This window comes from Vidua macroura, chromosome 24 (genome assembly GCF_024509145.1).
Source record: "Vidua macroura isolate BioBank_ID:100142 chromosome 24, ASM2450914v1, whole genome shotgun sequence".
Taxonomy (NCBI): domain Eukaryota; kingdom Metazoa; phylum Chordata; class Aves; order Passeriformes; family Viduidae; genus Vidua; species Vidua macroura.
The window spans coordinates 6,483,084-6,493,471 of NC_071594.1; the positions used below are offsets into that span (position 1 = coordinate 6,483,084).

Below are 10,388 nucleotides of genomic sequence, written 5' to 3' on the forward strand. Positions count from 1 at the left end.
ATTTATTTTCCTCCTTCAGAAGTCCATAGTCCTTGTTTCTGCTATTTTTTTGTCCACTGGTGGGAACAGCAACTTCCTTTCTCAAATTATAATATAAAAGAGCTGCAAGCTGCAACGCCATAAATAATATTTTCTTATGGCCAGAACATCCAAGTCTAGGCAAGACACCAAGAACAGCTACAACATTGTAAAACTCCAACACTTCTCCAGAATGGATTCACTAATTAAAAAATTACTCCTTTTAAAAAGCAGTTGAAAAATACTGGCTTTCCCATTGCCGCCTGTCGCTTGCTGCAGTGAGAAGGAGCCCATCCTGCAAAGCTACAGCTGAGCTAAGCAGCAATCAGTTTGCCTTTCCTTCTAAAAAAGGTCACCAAATAAACAGAAGGGGAGGGGGAGGGAAGAGAAGAACACCTCATCACAATCACTTCTTTAATTAATTAAAGTATTGCCACTTCAAAGCTGGAGAGAGATCCCCCAGGGCTGGGGCCATGGCAGCTCGCTGGGAAGCAAACAGCTCCAGCCCTTCCATTGCTGGACAAGGAGCTTCCCAGTGCTGGTCTCCCCTCCCACAGCCCCCAGGATGTACCAGCCCTTCCCTCCTCAGGCTGCCCTCCAGGTGGGGCATTTGCCTCCCAGAACCCACGGAAATATCTGTCAGCCCCCCCCAAGAGAGCAGGGCTTAGAGCTGGGTGCATGGAGCCCCCCAAGCCCCAGGATCTGCGGAAGAGGGAGAAGCCAGTGGTTGGAGAAGAGCCCCCACGTCCACCTTCCTGCTCAGCTCCGGGCCAGCAGCTTTCCACTCATCAGCACGGGATGGGGATGAGCCATGGAGAGAGCCAGCACTGCAGTGACACTGGTCCTGGCTGGGATGTGCTGCTCAGCGGCGAGGTGGGGCCTTATTTTTTTCCTCCCCTTTGCCTTATAAGCACCTCTGCAAAAATAAAACGCATTTCCCAGGGGGTTCCCTTGAGGAGCTGACGACAGTCGCCTCTGGCCACTGGCCATGCTTGTGCCCCTGCACGAGCACTTTGTGGGGTTGAATCCATGCCTACAGCACCAGCCCAAAGCCAGCACCCCTAAAACGAAGCTTCAGAAACCTCAAAGTCTCACACCGCAGGGAAAACATCATCCCTGGGGATTGAGGAAACCCTTTCTCTAAGGAATACACACACTTTGGACTCGAACACCATTGATAAGGCTCTTTCTTCTTCTTTTTTTTTTTAATCTTTTCTTGCAGCAAGCATTCCTTTCACACCCACGCACACCCCAGCATCCTCAGCCATTGGTCTGGCGGCACATCCGTCACACTTTCCGCCGGCCAAAGTAGATACACATTTCAACTGCTCCCATCCCTCATCTCCTCTGGTGTTAACAGCCAGCGCAAACAAAGGGCCCGAATATCCATCGCCCCATTAAATTGCTTTCATTTGTTTCTTCTGCCACAGTTGGTTTGCGTTAGAGGGTTTGTAAGAGGGATTTCGGGTGGGCGGCTGATGCAGTGGCTGCTCTGACATTGGGTGACACTGCATGGGACACCCAGGACAGGGATTTTTGCTCTGCCATGGGCGACGGGCCAGGGAACGTGAAGGGTTTGCAAGCAACAATGGGCAAATGGAAAATGGAAACTTTCTGGGTGAAGGGAGGGAGAATCAACCTGGGGAGCAGCTGGGATATCAGCAGACAGAATCTGGGGAGCCCAAACCCCTCTCTCTCTCACGGCTGCTTCTTTTCTCCTTGCACTGGAGGAAATGGGGACAAGCATTAGCTCAACCGTTAGCTGAGCTCGTCCCGATTTCAAACAGATGTTGGGTTTGTGGCTGGATTTGGGCAGAAAGCTCTTGCTTTCCCCACATTTGCTGGCCATACCTCGTCAGGGACGCTGGCCCCGAACTGCTGTGGCTGGTTCTCCCTTTAGCTCACAAGATGTTCTCTGAGCTCGCTGTGTGGGTAATGGATGATGTCCCACGTGGGCTGGCTTGTCCCCAAGTTGTCCACCTCTGCCTGCCTCACCACGAGCCTCTGCCCAAGAATCATGAAGCCCAGATTCATACAGCTGGGGAAAATCTCCACTCCCATCTGCAAAGCCACTGGAGCAGATGTTCACCATTGGCCCAGCAGCTCACGGTGCCCCCATCACTGTCCTCAGCTCCAGGCTCCGGCCTGTGATGTTGCGACACTGCCCAGAGAGGATGAGCATCCCTCTTGCACAATCACATCCATCTCATCCATCCGCTCCTCAGCCTTTCTGCTGCAGCTCCCTCTCAGCTGCATTAACCTGGGGGGCCCACACCACCCCCAGAATGGGGGAACAACCCCTTTGCGTCCTGGGAAGGGAATCCCAGATGGTTCTGGAGCCAGTGTGTGAGCTGAGCAGGTGAGAAAGAGCACCAGAGAGCTGAGGATGGTATTTCAGGGCTCCTTGGCACGTCCTCGCTTTTCTCACCGCTGAATTAATCAGATTTGTTTGTGCAGCCAAATCCTCACCCCACAACCGGTGAAACTGGGGGCATGAGCTGTCCTGCTCCCAGTGAGCTGCCTCTCTTCAGCATCTCCCCACCGGTCTGAGACAGGGGACAGCACCTTCTGTCCACCACCTCTCACGAGCAGAGAGCACCAGTGAGGCAGCTGTGGGGACACCTGGGGCACGTGAGGTCTGGAGGGGCATCGCAGAGTGAAGGGGCAGCAGGAGCTGAGGGCACGGGGAGCTCAGCAGGGCCCGTCTGGGTGCTGAGCGTGACTCAGCACCGCACCACACCTCATGAGTCACCCCACTGCTTCCTGGTGCACCCTGAGTTTTCTCTTCCAGGTCTCTCCTGGCAGCACTGACCCAGCTGGGCCACCTGCCAGCAATGCAAGCTCTGCCTCACGTGCCTGCCAGCCCTCCTCTGCTGGCACTGTCACCCCTCGGCACGTGCCTGTGTGCTGATGGTGCCAGGCTGCTTCTTAGGGATCCAAATCCCCAGCAATTCCTGGGCAGTGAGGTGAGACCCAGTGGGTACAAACACACCATGGGCACCAGGCATCCACTCACACCAGGGCAAAATGGGGCAAAAGAGGGGCTTTGTGCTTGGTGGGCAACGGGCTGGGATGGGGGCTTTCGCTGGGAGCTTAGGCAGAGCCCACCTGCATGCAGCCAGGGATGAGGAAACACAAAGTGAGGAGACCACCTACCCCCTTCTCACTGGGAGACTGAGCATAAACCAGAGCAAACAAACAAAAACAAACCAAACCAAAAAAAAAAAAAAAAAAAAAAAAGCAGGGGAGGGTGGATGAGTTTCCAGGATCTGAGTCCAAAGGGATGAGACAGGGATTGCAGTCAGCCTCATCTGCTGAATATGAATATACCTCCAGCCTGGCTCTGCCATCACCCCAGCTCAGCGATTTGCCCCGAATTTGCCTGGAGAGGGCGGCTGCAGCTGGGTGAGCATCCCACAGCACTCAGCGGGCACCAGGTGCCTTGCACCACCCCAGGAACAGCCGTGACTGCAAGAAGGTGGAAACGCAGGGAGCGGAAGAGGACAGGGATGCAGGAGCATCCTCCAGGCAGCCCCGGGGGTCCCGGTGCAGGAGCTACTCGCAGGCCAGCTTCCCGTCGAAGCTGGAGAGGGCGATGGCGAAGGCCTGCACGGCGCACAGGGGGTAGTTGTAGTCCATGGTGAAGGCGTCATCGGCCACACGCCCAAACTGCATCACGATGTAGTCAGCTGCGGGAGAGAGGGCGAGCCGCTGGGCTGTCACCTGCGCACCCAGCCTGCCTTCCCCCGGCGAGCCCACGCCGCAGCGTCCCAAAGAAGCTGCCCGAGCACCCCCACCCAAACCCGGCCTGTGACTCCTGTGCTGTGCTGCAGCACAGATCACCAAAGAGCATCATTTTCCCATGGCACCCTCTGGTCCCTCCAGGACCCCCCTCCCTGGGTGCCACAGCCCCCCAAGGGACAGGGACCCCACTCACCCCACCCCCCCCTGGACCGTGGGATCGCTGCTACTGGAGGGCGGGTGACAGGAAATCTGTAAAAATAACCAGGGGCCCTCAAGAGGCTTTTTCTGTCCCGTAACCCAACACCCCGGAGGCCAAGGGCTTCTGACTGCGCCGGACAGGTGACGAGCAGCCGCATCCAGGCAGAGCTGCTGCCACCCCTGAGGGACTGTCCCCGAGGCACAGTGCACCCCAGGGTGAGCCTGCCAGCAGGGTGGGGTGTGTGCTGGGCACAATGCTCGGGGCTGAGTGGGTGGCTGGAGTGTGTTGGGGGCTCAGCACCCCACAGGATCTGTCCTTGCCCTAAATCTGCCCAGCAACAGGAGCCCCACACGGTGCCCCTGCCAGCGCCAGGGCGCAAGGGCAGCTCCTGCAGGGAGTCCTGTCTGGCTTCATCCCAGCTCCAGCAAAGGCAGGCAGGACTCCAGAGCATGAAAAAACTAAACTTCAACAAAAACAGTGGGTGCTGGGGCCAGCTCATGAGGCAGTGCTCCTCCACCCTATGCCCTGTCCCATCCCACCCCCATCCCAGCTTACGGTCACTGCTGTGCACAATCTGGAAATTTTTGACGGAGGCGTGGGTGACCCGGCCGTGGAAATTGAGAACATAGGATTGGGTCTCGTCGTTCCACACTGGGGCTTTGTTGTGCAGCTCGATCACGTTGTCCATGTTCCTGTTCTGCCATCGCATCAGGAGGCCGTCGTTATCCTGGGGAGGGGCAAGAGGGAGGGGAGCAGAGTTGGGGTGACCCCTCCAGAGCCCTGCCACCTCCTGTGGCTTGACTGGGGGATGCTCTGTAGCAATACCCACCTGGAAATGGGATCTATCATGGAGAAAAAAACACCGTGTCTCCCACCTCCCAGGGACACCTTGAATTTCAGGGACACCTGAAAGCCTTTCCATGCCCCAAGATGGGTAAAATCCAAGGTGGAGCCCAGCAAACCCGGCTCCCAAGGAGCTTCTCCCAGTCTGGCCCCTGACTTACGTTCCTGGGCCGGATGGGCACCCTCTCACAGTCAGCATTCATCCCAGGGATGATGACAGTCATCTTCCGGGGGCCTTTGAACCCTAAAACGTTGGTCTCCTGCAAGAGAAACCCTGTCCCTAAAACCAGCAACCACTGCGGGTTACAGCCTCTCATGGGGGCTCAATGAGGGTTTGGGGGTTGCTCCAGCCCACCCCACATGTCTGCAAGTCCCAGTGAAGGGGTGCAGGGTGGGAACCCCTCTCTCCCTGCCTGGGAGAGCCAGGAAGGGGCTCCCTGTGTGGCTGCTCTTACGTAGACCACGGCCGAGAGCTCCTGCCGCACGTTGGACCAGTCAGCGTTGGCCCTGTCGGGGTTGGCGCCGTTGTCGAACACGGTGAACCTCGTGCCCATCAGGTTGGATCTGCAGCCAAGGGTGGGACATGGCCGTGGCTGATGCCACTGAGTCCCCACCACCCCTCTCCAGGCACAGCCTCGGTTTTGGTCTGGCTGCAAACCCCCGGTGCTGCTCCCCACCAATGCTGACCTTCCCACTCTTCAGTGATTTTCTTGGGTTCAAGGAACCCCTAAATCGGGGTGTGACAGGGTGCTGCCACCACGGGGACCCCCAGCATTGCTGTGTGCTGCTGGCAGTGCAGGCTGGGACTTGCCAGGCACCTTTTCTAGCCATGACCTGTCTGCTGGGAGGAACCGGCCAAGCTTGTTTTCCCCTCTCAGCCCCCCACCACTCCTCAGGTCAGACACGGCAGTGGGAAACGCTGAATTTAACCTCCTGTCTGTGCCAGCCGTAGCTTGGGACAGCCTGTAAGTCATGGAGTGGGAAGAGGGTGCTGCAGAAATGGGGTGCCACCAAACTGGGGTGCCAGCACTGCTCCTACCTCAGCTTCCCAATGAAGTTCTCTCCACCCCGTGACAGGTCAGTGGGGTCGATGGAGATGAGGTAGTTGGAGGTTTTGCTCTTCTTACGCTTTCTCCCAGCAAGGAGGAACACCTGGTAGAGCAGTGGGACCGTGTGGGAATGGGACATTGCCACTGCCATCGCCACTGCTGTCCCCCAACAAGTCACTGCCATGACCTTGAGCAAGTCATGAAGATGATCCCCAAAATACTGTCTGCATTATGGGGCTGAGACCAGACCAGCCCAGCTTTAGCACAGCTCTCTAGCCACTGTTAGCTCATCCTCCCAGGCACCACCCACAGGGGCATTGCCCGGGAGGAACTGCAGGAGAGAGGAGCAGCCTCATTCAGGATGCACCAGCACAGGGGGATGCAGGCGAGCATCCCCCCAAACCCTGAGGGTGCTCTCTGGGATGGATGCAGAGCCCCAGGGGTCTCCATGCCCCCACCCCAAATCACCTTCTTGTCATTGTCCAGGTGAAGGTAATAGGTGGGGTAAAGCCCCCGGTCCATGCCCTTCTTGTCCCGTGTCACCCGGCACTTGACGGTCACTCCCTGCGGCGCCGGCCGCAGCACAAACTCCTCCAGGTTGTCCACCTCGATGACAGGGGACGGGGGCCTCTCCTCCTTCTGCTGCTGCGTGAGAGGGGATGGTGATCCCAGAGCCCCCCTCCTTCCCCACTGAATTGCTCCTTGCTATCCATCCCCCCTGGCCTCTGAGGCTGGTGGCTTTGGGGACACTCTGGTGTCCCTGGGGGGAGCTGCAAACCTCCTGACCTGCCCTGAGGGGAAGAGCTGCTCTTCCCCCACCCTGAGGGGTTCCCCATGGCTCTGAGGGTTCTTTTGTACCTTCTTTGATTTCTTTGCTTTCCCCTTCTTGTTGGAGTTTTTCTGCAGGGTCTCTGGGGTCTCCTCCTCACTCTCAGCCCCTTTGGGAGGAACTGCTGGCAGGAACAGGTGGGGACACAGAAGGGAGAAGATCCTGACTCCACTGAGCCCCAAAATCAAGCTCAGCATAGACCCGTGCCAACATCAGTGATTGTAACCCCCTCCCCATGGCCAAGCTCACTGCACCCCCAGAAGCTTTGTCAGAACCCACCACCCTCCAGTGCTGGGCTCTCACCTTTCTTTTTGGATTTTTTCTCTTTTGGGGGGTCCCCACCAGTCTGAAAGAGGGATGCTGGGTTTTTCTTCTTCTCTGACCTAATGGGTTTGGTGCTGGAGTCGGAATCATCCTCCTCATCACTGCTGGTGGCGGCTGTGAGGGACATGGGGGGACATGGTCACACAACTCTGGGGGCTGTTGGCTCAGGGCGATGCCATCAGGCAGCAGGACTGGCTGCCACCTCCTCCTGCTCATCCCATACCTTTCTTTTTGTTTTTCTTCTCCTTCTTCACCTGGAACACGGACATTGGCTCCTTCTTGGTGCTTTTGGCAGATTTGGCTTTGCTGTCAGGGTCGCTCTTGTCTTCTGCTGGGACAGAGGAGCTGGTGACCAGCCAGGCAGGGGATGGGGACGGGCAGTGGTGGGGACAAGGAGGGGACAGGGTCAGAGCAGCAGCAAGGGCTGAGCTGGGGGGAGATCGCTTGGGGAGGGGGCGATGGCTCTGCAGCCCCCTGAGCCTCCCGGGACAGTAACGGGGTGCAAGACACTTCCCTCGTCCCAGCAAGGACAGATCCCAGAGGCACCAGAGCTGGGCTTAAGCCATCCCTGTCCCCTGGGCACTCACCCTTCGGCTTCAGCTTCTTCTCCCCCCCGCCTGAGAGGGGCTCTTTGGGAAGCTTCTTCTTGAGCTTTTTTGGCGGGTTTTTATTCTCCACCTCCTCTTCCTCTTCCTCATCGTCCTCATCCTCAGCCGGCTCTGCCCAGAGGTGACCACGGCGTCAGCCAACACAACGTCCTTTGGCAGCGGGGGACCCCGGGCTCGTGGTGAGCGAGGAGGGACCGTCCCTGGGCGGCAGCGGCCGCTCTCGCTGTCCCCGCGGGGCGGTGGCCGAGGGAGCCGGGGCCGGCCCGGCCGCGCTGTCCGGCGGGGCGTGGGCCGTGTCCAGCGCCGGGCTCCGCGGCCGCGGCCACAGCGCTCTCTCGCGGCCGCAGCCTCGCCGTGCGGAGCCGCTTTTCGCTCCGGAGAAGTGTGCGGGGACCTCAGTGCCACCTACCCAGGGAGTGTGTCACCCCCCCCTTGCCCACTTTCCCACTCTCCCCCTCGATACCAACTCCCCGACCAAGGCGATGAACGCAGGTCCCCTGCCACATCCCCGTTTCTCCCAGGTCCGTAGCTGGGTTTTAGCCAAAAAACTCTGCCGGGGATGTGTAGAGCCCCAGCAGAGCCCCAGCAGAGCCCCAGCAGGCACTGGGACCACCGACGGCGCTATCGGGACATGGTACAGGGGGACACGAGGTGCCACGAGCGAGTGTCTGCAGAGGGGTTGGGCGTTGCCCCCGCACCTTGTGGCTTCTTGGAGCCCTTGGGCACTTGGGAGCGGGGAGCCAGGCTTTCCTTCTTCTTCCGAGGCTCCTTGGTGAATTTAGAGGAAGGGTCCTTATCGCTCTCTTCCTCCCCCTTCTCCTCCTTCTTCTTCCTCACCTTCTTCACCCCTGCGCATTTCAAGAGATGCTCACGATGGAGAGCGCCTCAGGTGCGGGATGGGGCACCCCATTTCCCCCATTTCCATGGGGGCTGTGGGGGATCTGTGCTCACCCTGTGCCGGGGCTGGAGGCTCCTCTGCAGCCCCTGCCTCACTCGGCTTCTTCACCCGCGGCCGCCGTGGTTTGGCCTCGGGCTCCAGCCCAGGCTCCTGCCTCTTCTTCTTCAGCTTCTGCCCTCATGGGCGGTGCTGCAGAGGTGGTGCCAGCCTTAAACACCTTTTCCCTTTACCAGGCAACCCCTGCTCACACAGCACTGGGTTCCTTTCAGAGATGCAGCCCGGCTTTTCCCCAGCCCAGCACGGGAGCAGGGGACACGCTCTGGAACAGGGACACACTGACACCTTCTGATGTGTGACTTACCATGGGGCAGCCCCCGGGGAAGGCAGAGGGAGGAAAACAGAAAGGTCTGTTAGCAGACAGACAGAACACCTGCCCTGGGACAGCCCTGGACATGAGGGATGTGATGATGGTGCTGCTGTGACACCGTGTCAGCACAGAGGGACAAATCACACTGTGGCCATGGGGACCCTGGCTGGGAGCCACTCTGGGCACTGGTGGCCACTCTGGGTAGCTGAGCTGGGACAAGGGGACACAGGGACAGACAGACAGCCTGGCCTCTCACCTCCATCTCCTCTCACGCCCGCAAGAGGCTGCTGTGGATGGCAAGGAGGTCAGCAGGAGCAGGGAAACAGGAGGATTAGGCACAGCATGCCTAATCCTGGTTAGCTGGGGCTATAAATAACCCCGATTTACCAAACACGGAGCAAGTGGGTCAGCACCTGGCTCTGGGCAGGAGGTATTTGGGGAGTGGGTGTCAGCTCAGGGCTCTCAGAAAGTGATCTCAGCAAATCCAGGCGCACCAAGGCTTCCAGTGCCCAACAGAGCATCTTCCCCCTTGCAGGGGTTTCGCTTCTCCCACAGGCTGTGTGAAGGTGTTTCACAAAAAGTGGGATCCTGATGGATCCCAGTGGGATCCCAGGACTGTGAATTTGGGGAAGGGGAGCTGGGGGCTCCATGGTGAAGCTAGGAACTGGCTGCTTTCTTCCGTGTCATGAGCTCACACAGAAAAGCTCCTTTGCACCCCCTAATCCCTTAAGCAGCTGTGGGGTGGGCAACCACTCCCTTACTTAACAAAGCCCTTCAGGGAGGAGCTGCTGATTAAAAATAAAATTGGGTGGTGGATGAAATTGCTGCTGAGACCCTTCCAAGGCTGGGGGGCATCAGGGGGCTGTTCTGAAAGGCAGGGAAGGGTGGTCTGGCTTTCAGGGTCATGGCCTGGGGAAAGTGAGTCACAGTTTACAGCTTAACTGAGGGGCTTAATTAAAACTGTTATTTAAGAACTAGGAACCCTTCTCGTGGGGTGCTTCAAAGTGATGGAGGGGGGATTCAGAAGGATGCACAAAGAAGGGAGGGCTGTGGAATTGTCTCTACCCACCTGCTCCGGAGGGGGTTCCCAAAAATCTCATGCCCTCACAGGCTGCAGCACCCCAATAAAGCAGCCCAACCAGCCCCAAATCGGCCTTGGTGTGGACTCTGGGGTTTGAGGGTCCCTGATGTCCCCAGCCCTCGGGGACAGCCCACAGCAGGGGATGGTGGCACATGGGATGGAGAAGAAGGATTTTTTCTCACCTGTTTGGGCTTGTGCTGCTGGGGGCTCCCCGGCTCTTCACTGGGGCTGTGGGGCACAGAAACCAAAAGGGTGAGGGCTTTCAGCCCTCCATAGACCCTGAGGGCACGAGATTGCCCCGATTTTTGGTAAAGGGGGAAAGGTCAGTCTTTCATGTGGTTCCAGTAGCATTTCCCCCGTCTCGATGGGGTCGAGCTTGCCTGACATCATCCTTCCTAACGGGGAACACAGGGCAGGCTCTGCCTTGG

The 10,388-nt window shown here is 58.2% G+C and overlaps 1 protein-coding gene across 4 annotated transcripts; it reads right to left on the reverse strand.

The window, feature by feature from the left end:
• Positions 1-395: 395 nt before the first annotated feature.
• On the reverse strand, positions 396-8,642 carry TULP1 (TUB like protein 1). Of its 4 annotated transcripts, XM_053998442.1 has the most exons (12): positions 8,566-8,642; positions 8,313-8,462; positions 7,594-7,725; positions 7,230-7,334; positions 6,986-7,120; positions 6,712-6,806; positions 6,322-6,498; positions 5,844-5,956; positions 5,260-5,368; positions 4,966-5,064; positions 4,517-4,688; positions 396-3,707 (listed from the first exon to the last, which is right to left on the reverse strand). In XM_053998442.1, the coding sequence occupies exons 4-12, from the start codon at positions 7,273-7,275 to the stop codon at positions 3,574-3,576; spliced, it is 1,080 nt and encodes a 359-aa protein (XP_053854417.1). In that variant the 5' UTR covers positions 7,276-7,334; positions 7,594-7,725; positions 8,313-8,462; positions 8,566-8,642; the 3' UTR covers positions 396-3,573. The 4 variants fall into 4 exon arrangements, 3 of the variants coding, with proteins under 3 accessions (XP_053854417.1, XP_053854414.1, XP_053854416.1); XR_008440551.1 differs by lacking the exons at positions 8,313-8,462; positions 8,566-8,642 and having other exon boundaries at positions 396-1,742; positions 1,870-3,707; positions 7,594-7,664; XM_053998439.1 differs by lacking the exons at positions 8,313-8,462; positions 8,566-8,642 and having other exon boundaries at positions 6,712-6,803; positions 7,594-7,664.
• Positions 8,643-10,388: the final 1,746 nt, after the last annotated feature.